At 43.4% G+C, this 20,271-nt stretch overlaps 1 protein-coding gene across 11 annotated transcripts in view; it reads left to right on the top strand.

Annotated features, from left to right (window-relative positions):
- The window catches only part of NAP1L4 (nucleosome assembly protein 1 like 4), a 1,422,554-nt gene that overhangs the window by 516,011 nt on the left and 886,272 nt on the right, over positions 1-20,271 (top strand). For all 11 annotated transcript variants that reach the window (XM_086957864.1, XM_086957862.1, XM_086957858.1 and 8 more), the window contains one exon: positions 11,938-12,079. In XM_086957864.1, coding sequence (XP_086813990.1) covers positions 11,938-12,079 — 142 coding nt within the window. The remainder of the gene's footprint in view (positions 1-11,937; positions 12,080-20,271) is intronic.

Below are 20,271 nucleotides of genomic sequence, written 5' to 3'. Positions count from 1 at the left end.
TGTAGTCGGTCTCAGTCTGCGTTACTCTGCCGATCACGAGTGGCGGCTTCATCCGGATTTTGTCCATCACATCTTTCAGATGTAGGGGTCTCCTCAGTTGGACCTGTTTACCACTCATGGGAATGCACACTGTCTGCTATTCTGCAGTCTCCAGTATCTGATGCAGGGAGCGTTGGGGGATGCCAGTCAGTCAGTCAAAACACTTTATTCGATTAGTTAAAATCATAAAAGACAATATAAAAACATTCATGTTAATATATAAAATCCTTCAATCAATGATAATGAAAACATTATACAATAGGAAATTTAAAATCAACTAAAAATCCCAAGTAAAATATCAAATTAAAATCAGCCAGGGAACATCTATACAGTTAATTTTTTGCTATTGATTCGTACAGCAGCCGCCAGAAAGCTAGCAACAGAGAATATAACACGCCTATTGCTTAGTATCTGGAGAAATATGAGAGCAGGCCTGACTTGAGTAAAGCCAGCCTCTCTAAGAATTGGCAATAAATACTTTTAACGAATCCCCGCATAGAAATCACAGAACATAATAAAATGCATTGTATCAGGAGGAGAAAACTTGACACAGCTACAGGGGTCGCCATGTTCAGGTTTGCACCATATTGGGAAAACGCCAAGGGAGAAATGGATAAGGTTGAAACGAAATCTAGTTAAAAGTTGGCGATGGAAAGGTCTGGTGACAATTATTAAATATGGTTCGAGGGAAGGTGAGGTTTGCAAAATATTTTTAGCCTTAACAGATAGTTTCAATAACTCTAACTCCTCCCTCTCCATTGTTGACATAAGAAGAAGAAAGTTTTTCTTAGTCCAGCATATGTCGTTGGGGGATCCGTTTCAGATAGATTGGAGCTCACAACGCCTTTACGCGTTTCCTCCCATACCCTTGATTCCTCGGGTTCTGAGAAAGATTCGCCAAGACCAGGCCAAAGTTATATTGATTGCACCAGATTTGCCAAGAAGGGTGTGGTACACAGATCTACTTCACCTCTCATCGTACCTGCTGCTCCGTCTCCCTCTCAGGGCTGACCTCCTCTCGCAGTCGCAGGGGGAGGTTCTACACATCCACCTCCAGAGCTTGAATCTTCATGCCTGGAGATTGAACGGGGCAACCTGTGTTCCTTCTCTCTCTCGCCGGATATAGTGGATGTTATTTTATCGCCCAGGCGACACTCCGCTAAGTCTGTTTACTCGTCCAAATGGTCCAGATTTGTTAAGTGGTGTGGAGAGAGAGACATTGATCCTCTAAAGGACCGTTTGTCTAATATTTTGGAGTTTTCACTTTTTGTCACAGCAAGGTTGTGCTTTATCTACTGTCAAAGGCTATTTGTCGGCTTTGTCGGCCTTTCTATGTTTGCCGGACCAGCCTTCTTTATTTAAGTCCCCAATTTTTATGAGGTTCATTAAGGGCCCTACAAATAAATTCTCTCCCACACCTTTCCTTATGCCTCAGTGGGATTTGAATATATTTCTTACATTTTTAATGGGTTCTCCATTTGACCCTTTTCATTCTTGCCCGTTGAGGCTTCTTTCTTTTAAAACAGTTTTCTTGATTGCCATTACTTCGGCTAGGAGGGTAAGTGAGCTTCAGGCTCTTAGTTCTAAATCTCCTTTCCTGACCATTCATGCGGATAAGTTAGTTCTAAGGACCAGGGCTGCTTTCCTTCCCAAGGTTGTTACATTGTTTCATATGGGACAGTCCATTACTTTACCCACCTTCTATCCTCCCCCTCACCCTTCCAAGAGAGACTGCATCGTTTGGACCCTAAAAGAGCTGTCTGCTTTTATTTGGATTGGACACGAGATCTGAGGCTGGACGGTCAGCTCTTTGTGGGCTATGATAGGAAGAAAAAAAGGCTGTGCACAAGAGGACTCTTTCCAGGTGGATTATCTTGTGCATCAAGATGTGCTACGCCCTGGCCAAGAAGTACCCTCCTGAAGGTATCCGAGCTAATTCCACCAGAGCTAAGTCTACTTCTTCTGCTTTGGCTAGAGGTGTTCCTGTTCTTGATATCTGTAAAGCAGCAACTTGAGCCTCCCTCCACACCTTTGCAAAGCATTACTGCTTGGACTCTGAGGTTAGGAGGGATGGCCATTTTGCTCGTTCTGTTTTGCACGATTTTTTGGTCTAGTCAGGTGGACACCCTCCTCCAGGAGAGGAACGGCTTTGGGAGTCTATTCAAAAGGTGAGGAATCCACAGGCAGAAGTATCCATCAGAAGAACAAGTTACTTCCCTTCGGTAACGCTTTTTCTGATGGATACAATATCTGCCTGTGGATTCCTCACGTGCCAACCCGCCTTCCCGTTGTCCACCTGTTTCTCCTAAAAAATGTTTTATTTTAATCATGTTTATATTTTAATAATGAGAAATGCTTTTCCCTTGCTATTTCTCTTTGCCTTTATTGATTATACATTTGTGGTTCTATATATGTGTATGTATTTGATATGCTATGTATATATTTGAAATGCTATGTTTATATTTGAAAATGTGTTGAACGCCTGTATGCCCGGTGGTACGGATTAAATGGGTGGAACTGACGTCCGCATGCTGACGAGGTTATTCAAAAGGGGTTATTCAATAGGTGAGGAATCCACAGGCAGATATTGTATCCACCAGAAAAAGCGTTACAGAAGGTAAGAAACTTGTTCTTCAGTAACGTTTGTGGGTGAACGGTGATTCACCACTAGAGGATGTTAATAATATTGTGAGCAAAGATGAGATTTCTGGCAGATGATTGTCTAAAGACAAAGGAGCAGAGGCCATATGAAGGGTCGTGAGTAAACCTGCAATTAAACCTATGAATAGACCAGTCAAACTTTTCGAACAAAGATAAGGGTGGTGGTAATAAATGTTACAGGTGCGATAGTAAAGACCATTTAGCCTGTAGTAGGAACTATCCACCACTGAAACAAAAATGCAGTCATTGTGAAATAATGGGGCATTTCACCAAAGTTTGCAGAAAGAAAAGAAATAACGTTAAATACATTCTAGAGGATATCAGTTGTGATGAAGATGATGATGAGTGTGGGTTTAGCAATGTGTAGAATGACAGCGTTAGGAATTCAACGAGTACGTTGATTTTAAATATGAAAAAAAGCAAACCTGAAGGTTGGATGAGTATTGGTGGGGTGGAAATAAAGATAGTTGCCGATTCTGCATCACCATATACCATCGTAAATGAAGAACTGCAAATGGAGAAATTTGTAGGGAAAATAAAATCGCCAGTGATTTGTGTGAACCAGGCATCTTACCCCAAGTATATAGCGGGGGAAACAATTAAATGTTAGGTTACAGGTGGCTAACTTTCAGATTTAAAGGCAGATACACAAAAGCCAAAATGTACGTAGCAAAAATGGGTCGCCCGGTTCTTGGGTGGTTTGATCAAGGGAAATTACACATCATTCTTGATCCTAGTAGAATGGATCAAGTCAGAGTAGTGGGCAAAGGATCTAATGTTGCCAAGGAAATGTTATGCAAATTTCCCACAGTTTTAAATACAACCTTGGGTAACCTGAGGGGATTCGAACATCGCATTATCTTAAAAACCAATGTAATTCCAAAAGTACACAAAACCAGGAACATTCCTATCACCATAAGAGAAGAAGTATCAAAAGAACTGGGAAAATTGGTCGCAACTGGTGTAATAGAACCTATTGAGTCTGCTATATGGATTTCTCCATTAGTTGTGGCCATGCCATTTATGTGTGGTTGTGCGCCATGTAAATGACAATATTGTGATCAACCGAGTTCCACTGCCTAAAATCAAAAGAATGGTCATATGTCATAAGGGAGCAAAGATATTCCCCACCATTGACTTGTCGGCCGCATGCCACCAGATTTCTTTGACTGACTCCAGAGAAGTATATGGCATTCATTACACCCTTTGGGTGTTTTCAGTTTAAAAGGATGCCTTTCAGCCTTGCATCCACTGTTTTTCAGAGACTTATGTTCAGTCTTTTTGGAAAAGACCAGGCATCTAGTTTTTTCAGGATGACATATTAATACACTGAAGGGCATTCATGATTCAAAGCTGCGGAAAGTGTTGAAAATGTTAGCAGAGAATGGTCTAACAGTGGAATTCTCAAAATGCAAATTTGCGAAGGAAAAAGTGACATATTTGGGGCATGAAATTGGAGTTTAGGGTGTAAGACCAAAAAATTCTCTCATTATACAATAAATGATACCTCGGTTCTTAGGAACGAGGAAGAAATAGGATTGTTTTTGGGGTTGGTAGGATCCTGCTCCAAGTTCATTCCAAAGTTTGCGGGAAAAAGTTTTCATTTGCGACAACTTTTGAAAAACAAGTCAAAATTTTACTGGACTGCGAATTGTCAAAATGAGTTCAATCTGTTTACATCAGTACTCGTCAAAATTCCAGCTTTGGATTGCTTTGATCCCAATTTGAATTGTTGTATCACCACCGGTGCCCCTGGCAAAGGGCTGGGTGTGGTTTTAGCACAGGATAGGGAGGTTAAAGAGTTTATAATCTCATTTGCATCTAGAGCCCACTTGCCTACTGAAGAAAGGTACCGGATTATTGAAAGAGAGGCTTTAGCATGTGCATTGGCCTTGGACCATTTCAGGGCTTTTGTATGGGACAAACCTGTTACCATTTTATGTGAGCATAAAACTCTGGTGAAAGTATTATCAACTGTTGGAACAGTCAGTGCATCGGCAAGAATTGCCGGACTATCAATGAGAATGCAGGATTACATTCACAAACTTGTGTATTTACCTGGTAAAGACATTGTGGTAGTTGACTGATTATCTAGACTGCCCACCAAGCTGGAAGAATGTGAAGATGAGGTTTGGAATATTTGTGCATGGTGATGGTAGCAATGCAGTATGCAAGGAAGAGTGGCTAGCAGAGTATGAGAAAGATGGAGTGCTAATACAAGTTAAGGAATTTCTTCAAGGAAATTGGCCTAACAAGAGCAATTTACCAGTTGAGGTCAAACCATTTTGGGAGGTTAGGTCAGAACTTACAGTAGATAACGGCACCATTTTGAAGGGAGAGACAATTATTCCTCCAAAAGGACTACAGAAATGGATAATGGTGTTGTCATGAAGGTCATTTTGGCATTATACAGACTAAAAGTCTAATCCGAAATTTGTTTTGGTGGCTGAGTGTGGTTGGAGAAGTGGAAAGATTTGTGAGAGGATGTTTTAGTTGTGCTGGTGCGGACAAAACGTGCAAACTTTGAGGCCACCCATGAATGACATTTTTTTTTCAAAACAGCCTTGGGAAATGGTAGCGATTGATTATGTAGGCATGTGGGTGAAGGACAGAAATGTATTATTGTACTTATTGATCTATTGTCAAGGTGGCCAGTGGTTGAAGTTGTTAACAAGGCTGACACTGTTTCCGTTTTTGAATTTCTGGACAAAGTTTTTGTATCTGAGGGACTACCTATGTCCGTGTTAAGTGAAAAGGTGCAATTTCTTTCCAATGCGTACAAGGAATACATTAAAAAAAAAGTGGGTGTGCAACACAAAACTGCTTCACTTTACAACCCATGTGGAAACTGTATGATTGAAAGATTCAACCGGGTTATGAAGGGGATTATTCAATCTGCAGTAGCAATAATATGGATTGGGAGTTGCAATTACACAAGGCGGTTTGGACATACATAGAAACAAGAAATTAAGTTCACAGGGTTCTCACCATTTGGGGCTATGAGGGGGCACAATCCCAAGTCTAAGTTCAATCCCAAGTGGTTACATCATGCTGGTGTTGAACAATGGTCTCTTGAAATGGTGCAAATCAGGATGGAGTACATTATTCTAAAATGAAAACGCACTATGATGGTAAACATGGGGATCGGCCAGTGGAGATCACTGTTGGTGACTGGATCTCGTAAAGGAACATTCTAAAGTTAGGAAAGGTCAAACTCAGGTTTGTGAGCCGGAAGAAGTGATTGAAGTGTTGAACAATACTGTCAGAGTAAGTAGCAGAAAAGTAGGGATTTTGAATAAAATGGCAATTAGTCCTGAGGGAGTATTTGAGAGAAATTAGTACTACCACCCTGAGCAAGATTTTCAGTGGTTAGAATTTGAGACAATAGATAAGATAACAGAGATTTGTTAAATGATTCAAGTTTAAGTATTATAAGAGAGGGCGATGGTGATGTGAACGTTGATGAAGACTGTGGTGTGAGCAACCAGGTTGTAGGGGGTGGTGATGTTGAAGTAGAGTGTGAGTGTTGACATGGAAGCGAAAGACACAGAAGTGAATGGGGGAAGTGAAGGGCAGAGAGTAACGAAAGCCCCTCATGTGGTTGAAGGATTTGGGGTGTGGTCAAAAGCCATTTCTTGATAAAGAATAATATACTATGGAGTGGGGAAGTAAATAAAGATGTTAGTATAAGAGTAATCTATTTTTATGCATGTTCTAGTTCTATTAAAGTGGGGTGTGTGTGTTATGTTCTACAGTTGTTATGTTGTGTCTCAAGGGGTTTAGATGGACTATATGGAATATAGAACATTGAGGCAGGAGAATGGCAGAGGTGGACCAGGAGAGAGGACGTGTCCGCTTGCTGGCTTCAGACATTAAAGTTGTCTACTACACCTAAATTGTGTTGGTGCATTTGTGTGTAAGCAGTACACACCACTGGCCTACTGCCTTTGTCATAACTTCACATAATAAACAGATCAAGCCTACAGTTGTGGTCATCGGCATATCATTATCTGATAGAGACATCTAGCCGCATATTCCTTAACTTTTGAATTCTCCCTAGGCGCCAGTCTGGATCCAGACATTTTTCAGCAGTACGTCTGCGCGCCAGGGGACGGCGTCAAACTGCTCCATGATGATGTCGACTCCAGTCATGAACTCTGTTGAGCCATATAATTTCCATCCAGCACGCGGTTGTCAGTTTAATCTTTTCCGCGCTGTAACGCAAATCCAGAGAAGTGGTTCCTTGGATCTATTTTTTTGACCTAATTTGTTGTTGGTGGAACAGTGTGCCTGTTCTATTTCTACAGGTTTCAAACCTTGTGGATCTTGTAGCCGATGCCGAGGATAGACCCGCATACAATTTGTATGTGGAGTTTAGGCAGGCACCACGACGCTAAGGATTGTGGCCACTGCCGGAAGCTTAAACCAAAGTCCCTAAAGTAGCGCCGTTTGAAGTTGATGGCCGCACATGTGTCTCAGTCCTCGTTGGCTTCCCAGCCTTGGCCTTCATCGTCCCAGGAAGAACGTTTGCAGAGGTCAATCTAGGAGCCTAAGCCGTTCTGGAGGGCATTGTTCTCTGTGGAAGTCGAAAGGTAAGGGAAGGTTGAAGTCGCGGCATTCTCAGACTTCACCTTGCAGGACATCAGTGGCTCAGATGAGGGAATATTATGATTCCTTCCATCTTTGGGAACCCATCTCCCTCTGGATTGCCTTTAGGCTCCTAGGATGTGAGTGGGGCACCGTCAGAGGGTTCGCCCTCGGTGACCGTTGAGCCGGTGAAGGCCATGGATTGATGCCAGTGGACATTGGCTCGCGCCTCTTTGGCGCAGGTCCACAGTCCTTCAGGATCTCGGTCTACGACACCGTACTTCAATCAGTCGACTCCGGCACTGTCACCGCCAGTTGAAGTGGTTTCTCCTCCTCTGTGTAAGTGTCGTACGATGTTGAATGTGGAGTCGACTATTTAAACTAAGGGGAATATACAGGTTTTGATTCCTTATCAGGAAGAGGTGGAGGCCTGTTTTGATTGAGGCAGGGCTTTTGCAGCCCATTCCCAACATTAATGTGCCTCAGATGGAGGAGAGCTAGTTGTCTGTTCTGGAGGAGGCTAGTGGCCAGGATTCTTCACCAGCTTCAGAGTTGCTTTCTCCCCCATGCCTTGCTACAGAAGCAAGTTCCTCCTTTGCAGACATGATATGGAAAGTGGTACAGTTTCAAACCCGTCACTTCCTACGGTGCAAGGGTCCACAGACCCTTTGATTGAGGCCCTTTTCTAGGGACAGGCTGGGTAACAACCTATTCCGTATGGAGAGGATTTTTTAGATATTTTATTGGGTACTTGGGCCAGGCATGAGTCGGGAACCTCAATGGACCAAGATATTGCACGTAGACACCTGCCTGCACCTGGAGAACCAGTTTGTCTTCATATACACCCTTCTTCCTGTAGCTCGGTGACTCAGGTTGCGACTTCTTCACAGGATGTAGATTCTGTTAAAAAAAAACTCCAGTGGTTAAGGAGTCTAGAAGTTGTGAGGCATGTGGTAAACACATATTTGCTTCGGCAAGCTCAGCCTTGAGATCCATAAATACATCTTGTGTGCTGGGGCGATATTCCCATGCTTTATGGGATTTGCTACAGAATTTGTTACCATCTCTTTCTGATAATCTCCGCTCGGAGATTGGTGATTTGGCTAAAGATGGTCAGCAGGCCGCTAGGCTTACCATAAGATGTGGTATGGACACAACGGACTCTGTGAGTCGAGCAATGGTGTGGCCAATGGCATTAAGGCCTTGGGCTTGGTTGTCAACTTTGGGTATCTTGGAGGCTGTCCAGTCGACTTTGGTCAACTTCCCATTTGATGGTGCCCACCATTTTGGGAGCCTGGCTGGTGCAGCGTTAAGATGCTTCTGTGACAGACAGAGGTCTTCAGAATCTTTTCTTTTCATTGCTTGTTACTGGGTAACTTGTCTTTATACTTGAGATAAAGACTATTTCTTTATAAGCAAGCAAGCATTGTTAGGGCATTTTGCATGTCCGTTGTTGGTATGACCACTTGGTGTCCTGCGAGAGCAGATGTTTTGTTCTCTGTACCATTTTTTCCTTGTCTAGGATTGGTTTCTATAACCGAGGGATGTTTCCCTTTGTCCCTTGTCCTATTAGAATGAGCTTTGCGCTCAAGAGGTTATTGTAAAGAGATTTGTCTTCTTGTATTGAAGTTTTTCTGATGCAAGCTTATTTGAAGCAGTTCAGTATGCTAAAATGTGCATGGTTTCGACCTTTCGTTGTCCCTCATAAGGACATATTGGGGTGCCAGTGGTAAGTCTTGTATAGCAGGACGCTCTGGTCTTTACTCGTAGGGTAATCAGAGTAGTATGTCCTCACTACTTTTGTGGTGTGCTTACTTATTATGGTGCTGATGGAATCAGAGGTTATGCTTTGTATTCTTTAGAATACATGTTCTTGTGGTTCATTCTTCATTAACCCCTTCCATGCTCATGACGAGCTCAGCTCGTCATGCAGTACAGTGCTCCTGTGCTCATGAGCTCGTCATGACCACACCCGTTTTTATTGCTGTCCAGCACAGCAGAGGAATCTCTCAAGCAGCGATGTGGTTAAAGTTGTTTTGGACCATGTGTTATTTGGGAGCAGGTTGTTTCTCTTTCTGAGCGTACTGTATATCTACATTCGTATGACATATTACTCACTTTTTGGAAAATTGTGCGAGTAAACTACGACCATACCACCCTGAAAGCACCTGATCTCATCTGATCTCCGAAGTTAAGCAGGGTTGGGCTTGGTTAGTACGTGGATAGGAGACCACCTGGGAATAAGCTTTTCATCTTTAGAAATCATGGCTGTTACTTCTTGAGGTGGACTTGTGCTCAAATTGTGTTTTGTATCACAAGCGTTGTTGCGTGCGCTTGTTGCGAACATGGATTCATTTTATAATTTTGAGCGTTCCCACAGCTTGGAGTCTTGTTCCGACTTTCAGACCATGAAACTAAAGGCCATGTAGGTGCAGGCTTTGTTAGATACCTGCTGTCCTGCAATAAATGTGAGGCAGCGATGCTCTGTGTTGTCAGACCACTCGGAGTCTATTGTGACGCAATTTTATATATATTATGTATATGTCCAGGTGATACACCTTTTGAGAGAGAAAAAACACTTTACAACTGGCATCATTGATGGATATCATTATTAAATTCAAACCTATCAGTGTCACTTTTGTCTCCTTTCAGTGCATTATGTGACCTTCTAGTTGCCATTTTGTTCGAACAAACTTCTCTATACCATAGAGGTATTGTTCATCTTTCTTTTGGGTTCATTCAACTTGGTATAATGGAATGAGTTCTGAGAGTCCTTCTTTTGGATTTTATCAGGAGAGTTGTTTCTCTGATACTTCTTTATTGTTGTGAAGAATGCTGATTACATGATTTTTGTTTTGTACTCTGTCCTTTTGGTCAACGAGTTCTCTTTCCCTTTGGGGATAGAAGATAATGGCTGTAACTGGCAGGTTTTTTCCCCTTTTCCTTCAAGGGACGATTTTCTGGTGCCTGTTGTTTTTTGTTAGTTATGTGGTTAGTTATATGTTCTGTGACAGTGATCATGGTTTCTATTAAGAGCCAAGTTCTTGTTCCGCTATTCCTACAAACATTTGGCTGGTTGTTAGTTATGACCGAACTTTTGTAGGATTAGTTTGTAGACCCTCCTCCAGTGGGGTATAGAGGTGCTATTTAATTCAAGAGTTAATCTGCGCTAGATGTTAAGTTACTTACCTTTGGTAAAGTAATAGCTGTTAGAGACCAACTCTAGCCGCAGCTTCATTAACTCCCTGCCCATCCTCCCCACCCTGCGAATGACCAATGAGGTAAGGGTTGTACCCTTTTTTATCACTGGTTTAGTTACCGTGATCACTATCTCAACTTATGTTGGGCTCAACAAACTTATTAGTCTGGCCACATAGGTTCTGTTTAAATGTGGCCATACCATCCATTTCCAAATGTGGGTGGTCTGTATGATAAAGGGGTGTTTTCTCTTTCACACTGGATTGCACACCAGTAAGAAGTATTGATTTTTTTGTTCTTTCTTTGAAAGCATTTGTTTGGTATCGTCAAACCTTTTATTGGCACCATCAATATGTCACGTAATAGTGTGATTTAACAAACCTCTTGGTGTTGTTTTTATACGTTTAGTTTGCTGTTACCATGCCATTCATTAGCATCAATGAATGGTCTATAGAGTGTAAGGTTTTCTTCTTTTACATGATGTTTATTCACCAGGGTGCAGGCTTTCATGTATCTCTGTGCTTTGTTGATTCTTTTGGGGTTTTCTTTAAAATCCATGTCTGGTATTAACATACCATTTGATGTTTCTTCTTTATTCACGTTTCAAAGGTTGATCTTTTTGGCACTGTGTCCTCGACCGTTTTCTATAGTGCTGCGCGTTGTAGCGCGAAAGGTTTCACAGAAGTAACTATTGTCTGCGTGCCGGCGGGGACTTGTATGCCTTCACTGACGTTATGACCGGAGTCAATGTCATCGCGGAGCCGTATGCTGCAGTCCTCCGGAGCGCAGAGGTACTGCTGAAAAATTTCCGGATCCAGAGTGGTGCCTGGGGGAGAATTCAAAAGTTAATGAATCTGCGGCTAGACTGTATTTCTCTACCAGGTATTACGGCACCGAAGGTAACTAACTTTTACAACAAACTGAATCCTGTTATATTAAGCATAAGCTGTCTCACAAGCAGAAAGTACAATACAAGCATTCATTTCCAGCGGAAGCGCACATCTTCAGCCCACTTGTGGTGTAAAAGCCCTCTCTCAGTAATGCTTCCAAAAAGATCCTTTTAGACTTATGATTTATACACCTTCTTTGTCGAGCCAAACCTAAAAAGGGTTGGAATTGCTGGCCTAAGGTTCTGCTGACGGCAATAAAAATAGGAAAAGCTAACTTTTTCAGTGTGACCCTTGAAAAAGAGAGATTTTTCCAAAAGGTTTAACAGGGACGGCGGGGTGAGAGTTTCATTGTCTCCATGTTTTTGTAAGTATTTTGAAAGCTGCGTTTTAAATGCATTTTGCCGAATTCATCAGTGTTCCTTGAATTGTGCTCAGTTAAATTTGGATTGTAGGGTGTAGTTGAAAGGGTACTGTAATTTTGATTGCTGGCAATTTTTCATTGCCGTTGTTTGTTTTACTGTCATATGTCTTGTAGCTGAAATAAAACCTTATTTATTTCTAGTTTGCCGAAAGCAGTTAAGAGAAGAATTAATGCACTGAAACAACTGCAAGTTAAATGTGCTCACATAGAAGCAAAGTTTTATGAAGAGGTTCATGAGCTGGAGATAAAATATGCAGCACTATACCAACCTCTCTTGGAAAAGGTATGATTGCGGACCCTCATAAGTACCTTGTACCGGGAAATAGCACATTTCATTTTGTCGGGTATTCACCTCAGTTTGCCTTTGCTGTAATTTTGCAGACCTCTAAATGCATATCATATTTTCACTTGCTAATTGCATCACTGGAGATAACTGCAACGTGGAAGGAAATAATGTTCTTTTGTGTCCTTCTTGTCTAAGTGTGAAGTTCAATTACGTTGCACATATGTTCCTGATTTGTAACCACTGTTGCGCGATTTCATTTGCAGTATGTTTTTTGTGTGAGTGAGCAACTGACATTTTACAACTTTTATTTTTGTGTTACCTTCAGTTACGCATTTGACAGCTTTTATCTGCACGGCACAGGATGTTCAGGATAAGAATGGTTATAGGATGGATGCACTGGGTGTTGTGGCAAGCCATTTGTTGAAGGCCTGTGGCTAACACCAGTGTCTTCATTCCTTGCCTCGCTTAATGGGAGCTTTTATCAGCCCTCCTTTTGCCATGTCCGACCTTAGGAATAATAGCTGGACAAACAAGCATTTGCAGTGCAATAGGTCTCGCATTTACGAGAGTTTAAGCTATTGGCATTGTACATGAAAATGCCTTTTATTTTTAATTTTTTAAAACCGATAAATAAAAGACATTGGGCTAGATGTAGGTGGCTAAATACCGGTCGGTAACTGTGAAATTCGGTAAATTTCACTGTTACCGACCGGTATTTAGCCATGTGCGATGTAGGTATTACCGATTGGCCTTGGTAATAAGGAATCGGTAAAAATAAGGAAAAACAGTTAACGATTCCTTATGTACCGATTCGGAGAATAAAAAACACCGAATCGGAACACAAATACCGAATCGGAAAAAAAAGACTGAATCGGAAATAAGGAATCAGTAAAAATTCGGTAATGCGATGTACCAAAAATCGGTAATACCGAATTTGTCAAAAATCGGTAATAAAGAATCGGTATTTAACACTAAGTGAAAGCAGGTGGTAATCAGGTGCACAGCATAAAAACAGCCCCAAAATGCATCAGTGTGAACACAATGGCGGGCCTGTACGTGATAGCAAGGCGGCTACGTTTGCATGCAGGAGGACTGAGGATCTGGAGACGGGAGGAGCGTGTGTACTGATTGCGAATAACACTGTTCCAACTGACTGAGGCTGAAATCCACGAGTGCTACAGGCTACACCCAAACACCATCTTGGACCTCATACGGGACCTGCACCCACTCCTGGAGCACCAGACACCAAGGGCGCACGCAATACCCACTCATGTACAGGTACTCTGTTGCCTGCACCTCCTGGCATCTGGCAGTTACCAAGGGGTAATAGCTGTGGCAGGTGGAGTTTCACAAAGTTGCCTGTCGCGTTTTTTCGCAAATTCCTGGATGCCATGTTGCAAAGGATGGCACACTACATCAAATTCCCCAGCACACAGGCAAAACTGCAGAAGACCAAGTTGGACTTTTATCAGAAGGCCCACTTCCCACACGTCATAGGTTGCATTGATGGGACAAATATACCAATTTGCCCCCCTTCTGCGACTGAGTACATGTATGTATGTATGTGTGTTCTTATATAGCGCTCGACTTACCCTAGGGCATCTCGGCGCTTGCATTGGGAACCTGTCCTGGCTTATCCCTGTGAGATAACCCGTACTGGGCATCCCCAAGGTGAAAGCCCGCGGGGGGCCGGTGTGGAGATTAAGCAAGCTTAATGCCCAGAGTTGCAGAGTGTGAACCCGTGATTAGAGTGGGCACCGAAGCGAGAATTATCGAGTCCGTGGACAATTGGGCTCAAGACCTTGCCGCGTCGGGAATTGAACCCTGGTCCCGGGTCTGACCTCTGCTTCAGGGTATGCCTCCTCTAACCAGTGAGCCACAATTCTACATCTACCACAATCGCAAGTCAACACATTCCATCAATGTACAGGTCATATGTGATGCGAAGAACATAATTACCAACATAGTTGCAAAGTGTCCAGGGAGCACTCACGATTCATACAAATTCAGGAACAGTGGGATATATAACCGGCTCCTTGCAGGAGAATTTGGTGAAGGCTACCTGCTAGGTAGTACATGTGACACCCCCTGAATTACACAACTGTTGATGAGATTGTACGCTGTGTAATACTTACATCTCACACACAGGTGACGGTGCCTTTGCAGTGCGCTCTTTCATCCTGACTCCGTACCTGCACCCATCCACCCCAAGTGAAAGGAGATACAACATAGCACATAGATCGACACGCAGAGTGGTTGAGCGAACATTTGGACTACTCAAAAGCCGGTTCCGCTGCCTGCACAAAAGTGGAGGTGCACGGCAGTACCAGCCCCTGGTGTGTTGCAAATACATAGCTGTATGTGCCATGCTGCATAACCTTGCCACTAAGAAGGGTACACCTGTGGAAATGTGTGATTCTGAAGAGGAGGATGAGGATGAGGAAGGTACACAGCCACAGCACAGCACAGCGCAGCAGGCGGCGCAGCTGCAGCAGATGGGAGACAGAGACGGCCAGAGATCACAAATAATTATTTTTAAGTAAGTAATGAGACAAAGGCAGGTAATGCATTTATGTCAGGGTGTTTAATAGACCTTTCATCAGGCAAATTATCAGCACACCATGACACCAGCTATGTGTTCAGAAGGGTTACTTCACCCACTATTGAACTGAATTGTAGGGCCGTGCCTATCTCCTGTGCCCCCGCACACCAGTGCCGCATCCTGCTTGCACATTGTCCTCAGCAGCACTGTGCCCTGCAGCAGAGCCATGCCTCACGCTGCGCCTCCTACTCTCTAGCAAGGGGGTGGGTTCGGTGCTAAGGCTGCTTGCCTCCTCACTTTCCTCAACGTCCCCGGAACAGGTGGCAGCAATCTGGTTAGTTTGCATGACTTCCACAGCACTGGTGACTGTGACCAGGCCCTGGCTCCACTTGGCCATCTACATTTGCATGGCCACTGATCTTCGACTCAGCACGTGGGTGGCATTACACAGTCTGTTCACAGACTTCGTGAAGCCTGCAATCACCTGCCTGTCTCTCCGCCTTGCAGCGCGTTCCCCCTCCATTCTGTCACTTAATTGTTCACTGCCTCACTAACCTCCTTCAGTCCCTCTGCCTTAGTATTGTTGAGGCAGTATATGGCCTCCTTCATTTCATCCACCTTCCGGTTGTTTGCCACCATCTGCCTCTGAATGGTCCACATTGTCTTCCCCTGCAGGCGCTGCACCATCAGCATTTGTCACTCCAGGCCTGCAAAGACATTTGAGCCTTGAAATTCTGGACTCTGTGACCTTGGGCACCGTCAATGGACACCTATGCTGCGTTCACGCATGGGGGGCTGTGCCCCAGATAGCTGTGCGTCTGCGCCTGGTGAAGTATGCTGGACTTCCTGCCTGTCCTCCTCTCTGGCATCTATCTCTGGGAGTGGATCAACTGTGTATCGCCTTGACTTTGTAGGTGGTGGTGGTGGAGTAGTTGGTGCATTGGTTGGAGGTGACAGAACTTCCACATCACTTGTGTCATCCCTGGGAGCATCAGCAGTCTCCCCCTCTGTATCTTGTGGCGCTGTTCCGCCTGTGGATACAGAATGCATCATTACTTACTTTTCTTGCAGCAAATGTGTGTTAATAAATTTCACTACTGACATCTTATCTGTCTGACCTCTGCTATGTCATCTATAGATGTGTAACAATTGCCTACGCAAATTGGGGAGTGGCTGTTTTGCTACCCATTGATAGGGACTACATTTCCCATGATGCATTGCACAGCTTACATAAGACATGGGCTGGAGTGGGATTGTTGCGGCGTAATTGCGGTTAGGGAGGGGAAACGGTATGATGTAATGTAACTTACCTTGTGTGTTGGAAGGTCTAGCAGAGCTATCCACATCCCCAATTCCACGGACACTCTCTGACTGGAGGGTGGATTCTACCAGTTGGTCCAGGGCAGTAGCAGCAGGCGCTGTGGAGCTTCCACCACCTGTTTTTCCTGTTTCTGGCGCTCAGACATCCTCTCCTCGGCACGTCCTCTCAGGTCGTACCAACGCTTTTGAAGGTCCTCAATTGTCCGTGGTATGACCCCAATGGCATTTATTTTTTCTTGGATTGCCATCCAAATGGCCCTTTTCTGGGACTCAGGCACGTTTAGTGACCTCTTACCAAAGAGCTGGTCATGGTCTTTTACTACTTCCTCAATGAGGACCTCCAACTCCTTTTCACTAAATTTCATTTTTCTTTTTCTCCCAGCTTTTCTCTGATGTGGCCATGGTGCAGTTTGTCTCTGTAAACTGGGTGTTGGCTGTTCTGCTCCTCTGCTGTTGCTCCCAGTCTCTCCAAACACCAACTGATTCAGTGCACCTGCATGGGTGTGGCCACTTCCTGGTTGGGAGTCATGTGCTTGTTCTGGATTGGCTGATTCCAAAATTCCTGTTTTTTTAAATTACCGATTCGATATTTACTGATTCGATATTTACCGATTCGGTATTAAGGAATCGGTATTTTACCGATTCGGTAATGAGTTTTCGGTAATATTTTTACCGAATTCTAAGGAATTGGTAACTATTACCGAATTTTACCGATTCGGTCATTTTTACCGTTTTTTTTTTTTTTTTTTACCTACATCGCATATACCGATTCCTTATTACCGATTCGGTAAAAATCGGTATAACGATTCGGTATTTGTGATTTACCTACATCTAGCCCATTGTCATTTACAATGCCAGTAGCTTGAACTCTCGCAAATGCAAAACCTATTGCATTACAAATGCGTTAGGAGAGAGCTGTCCTACCTTTTCCTGCCGACAAGAGCAGGCAGGACAAAGATCTTTGAGAAAATAGTGGTTGGAGGCTGTAATTAAAGCCTACCAAGCAACAGCAACCCGTAACAGGGGTTACAAAATGGGAAAGCTGGTACTAAGGAGGGACTAATAAGGCATATTGACTGATAAAAAGCTACAGTTTACAATGGCACAAACGAATGAAAAACCTGGTGGAGAGTCGGTGGAGCGTCACGTCCATACCTTAATACAGCATGCCTTGCAGAGCAGCGCATGCGCTGCCCAGGCTTGACCTAAAAAAAATGTTTTTAAATGCCTGCTTGGCCATTCAGATGTGCGTAATTTGTTTCTGCAGACAAGAGTTCTGAGAAAGCAGGCCTGAAAAGTGGCGTCATAGTCCAGTCCAGAACCTCGTCAGAGCAGTGGACTCCAAGTGTTTAGAGAAAGTCTGGTTGAACTGGACCCTGCAGGTAGACAGAGAATAGGTTACATATAAATTCTCTGGAAAGGTTTAAGTTTGTGTGAGCGTGCGTGTGTTGTCTTCCCTGACCCTACGTAACGGGCAGTAACTCCATTGCTTCCTAGCTAGGTTTGTGTTCTAAAAATACCAATACAGCCATACATGCAAACTCTCCCAAATCTAAATTTGCTTTTGTCTGAAACTTTTACTTTTGGTAACTAGAATTGTTTTCTGCCATTCCAAAATTAAAACTAAGACAGCCAAAGCATAGATGTGTGCATACCTCACCATTACCCCCATGGTATCCTTACATCTCATGCATATGTTAGGCTATATTTTGTAGTTGCGGAATAGACCATATTTTTCATACTTTTTTGAAAGCATCTCCACAATGGTAATTTTTATCTGCACTTTTTAGATCTTGCTACAGGCAGCTGTAACTGTCTGTTTCAAGAGCTCATGTCATCAATATATCAATAAGAAACTTAAATGAGTATGGAGATAGAAAGTGGGATTTGGGTCATGCCTATTAAGCCATTGGCTCTCATGCCATTTTCAGGCTTTGCCATTGCTTGGATGGGCTATCCATCAAGACCAGTTACATTGTAAGCATGGTCACATCGTCACTTTTGTGTTCCCATTAGACTTTAATGACGGTATCAAGTAGTCCTACTGTTACCTACAGGTATGACATCTAGCTTGAAAATGTAAATTGATACCCAAACTGTGTTCCTTAATGTTTAATATATAGCTTAACTGTTTGCTTGTGGGTGTCGGAGCGTGTCATAAAATAAATTCACGTTGCCATTCACTAATTGCCTTTGCGCATATATTTGTTTTACTTCGCTGTCACATAACATGTTAGATTTGCATCTTTTATTCATACAAAATAAAGATGTACAGCCACACTGGCTTCCTTAAAAAGCAACAGGCCTTTTGCAAAAAGTATTTACTGTGCAGTTGTTTTCTGTATATATCTTTATATCTTGTACCTTTTTAGTTTGCAACTTTCACCATGAATTTCATCTTTTGTGTCGATTTCATAATGTTCTTATTTAAGGGTGCATCTTTAAGCCCCAGTGAAATTATACCAATGTATGTGCCTTACTGCCCAGCAAAAAGGATAATAATTAACCCTGGACGTAGTTCGGGAAGTAGCGCTACGCGAAGTGCACTTGGCGTAGCACTATGCGAACTGCCTAGTACCCTGTCCGCGATGATTGCACAGTGCTGGATGCTTGTCTGCACTGTGCAATCATTGAAAATGGCATCTTGCACAGTGCGAGATGTCTTTTACAGCCGCTCAAATACATTTTTACTCGAGCGTCGGCTTTCTCAACGCGGACTGGTAGTTTCTCATCGCGAGCGGAAGCAAGCATACGCGACCACTCGCAATGAGAAAACTGACCTCCCCACGTTGAGAATCTCTCCAGGAGGTTTATTTTCCACGCTTGACGTTGAGGACCGCGAGCAAGCAAAAAATGACCAATTCGCTATGCTACGCTATGCATGTTTGCACTGTGCTACGTGCAGTTCGCGTAGAGCGAAGTAGCGCAAACTACGCGAGTGTAGCGTAGTGCTTTGCCCAAGGTTAATAATAATTTGAAAATTAGTTTAGTTTAGTTATTACTGTCATCCTGCGCGGGTAGTAAGTCTCAGAGTTGGTGATTATTATGATTATTGAACTTGATTTGGGAAATACCCTCTATGAAGTGTCGTAAGAAATAGGCTTTACTCTATAATCGTCCAGTCTGCTTATGAGGAAGGTCACATATTAGAGTGCCTGTTAGTGTGTTAAATCACAAATATTAGCATTGTTATGTGGCCAGTCCATTGGTCATTTCAAGTTGCCATCAGTTTTGAACTTGAAATTTTGCGACCAGGAATACTTTTTGATCTAGATCTCATTCTTAAAAGAAATGCCAGATTGTTGACCAAAGAATATTTAGTTTCTCTTTCAAGTTATCCACTATAGACCTAACCCATGAGTCTGCCAAAGTAATAAAAACCTGGAACAAGGGCAACCATCCCAGCGGCCGTGGACTGGTTTGTAACGTATAACCGACCGGCTTGGAAAAAGTTCAGGCGCTCGACTAGCTCGCTGAAAAATCCCACCTCACCTCAGACCGAATGTGACAGATTGGCTGTGCTACAGGTAGATGCAGAGAGAATCTCGACACGGACAGCATAGGGGGGCACGGATGTGTCCTCGCACCTTAAATCAGGAGACTAGGCCCCCGGGTAATTCAGACCTGAGCAATGCAGCACTGCCTTTCGTGACCCTGAAATCAATGGATGAACTGATTTAACTAAAACATCAGTGGTCTGGGCCTTCTTTGAGGAATCGTGGGTACTGAAAGACTTTTCCTTCTTGTGGAGAAGGGTAGGTACAATAGGGTTTGGAGGGGGCACGCAGTAGCCTGGGGTTGGGGGACACACAACGGCAGGCAACCTAAATGCGTAACGGGCTGGATGGGAGAACACATGCCTAACACTCCATAGCCTACCCCATCCAGATTGTCCCTACTAGGAGTCTAGAGGGGGCTATCTACCCTTGATGTATTCTATTAAAGGTTTGAGCAGTCAGCAGTTGCAAAGCTGCCCTTAAGAAGGCCACAAAGGCATGGCTGGGTTGGAATAGGAGGAAAGATTGGGGGCTGCAGGGACTGGTTCTTACCCTTATTACCCATGCAAGACATTTACACCATGAGGTGAAATCTTTGTCCTAGAATGTAAGAGGGATGGGGACAGTGGCCAAATGCCACAAAAATACATAACTACATTAACCACAGGGGGGCACACATAGAGATGTTGCAGGAGATTCACCTCACAGCGGAGGAGGGTACCCGCATGCGACAAAGATATTGAGGCCAGTTGTATGCAACCTCTTATTCCGCATTTTTCGTGAGCGCACTGTTGTGGATCAGGTTTGGAACACCCTTTCAGGTAGATCAT

Source organism: Lissotriton vulgaris, chromosome 2_1 (assembly GCF_964263255.1).
Source record: "Lissotriton vulgaris chromosome 2_1, aLisVul1.2, whole genome shotgun sequence".
NCBI classification, from domain to species: domain Eukaryota; kingdom Metazoa; phylum Chordata; class Amphibia; order Caudata; family Salamandridae; genus Lissotriton; species Lissotriton vulgaris.
The sequence above is the reverse complement of the archived record's forward strand: the minus strand, read 5'-3'. Positions and strand labels throughout refer to the sequence as shown.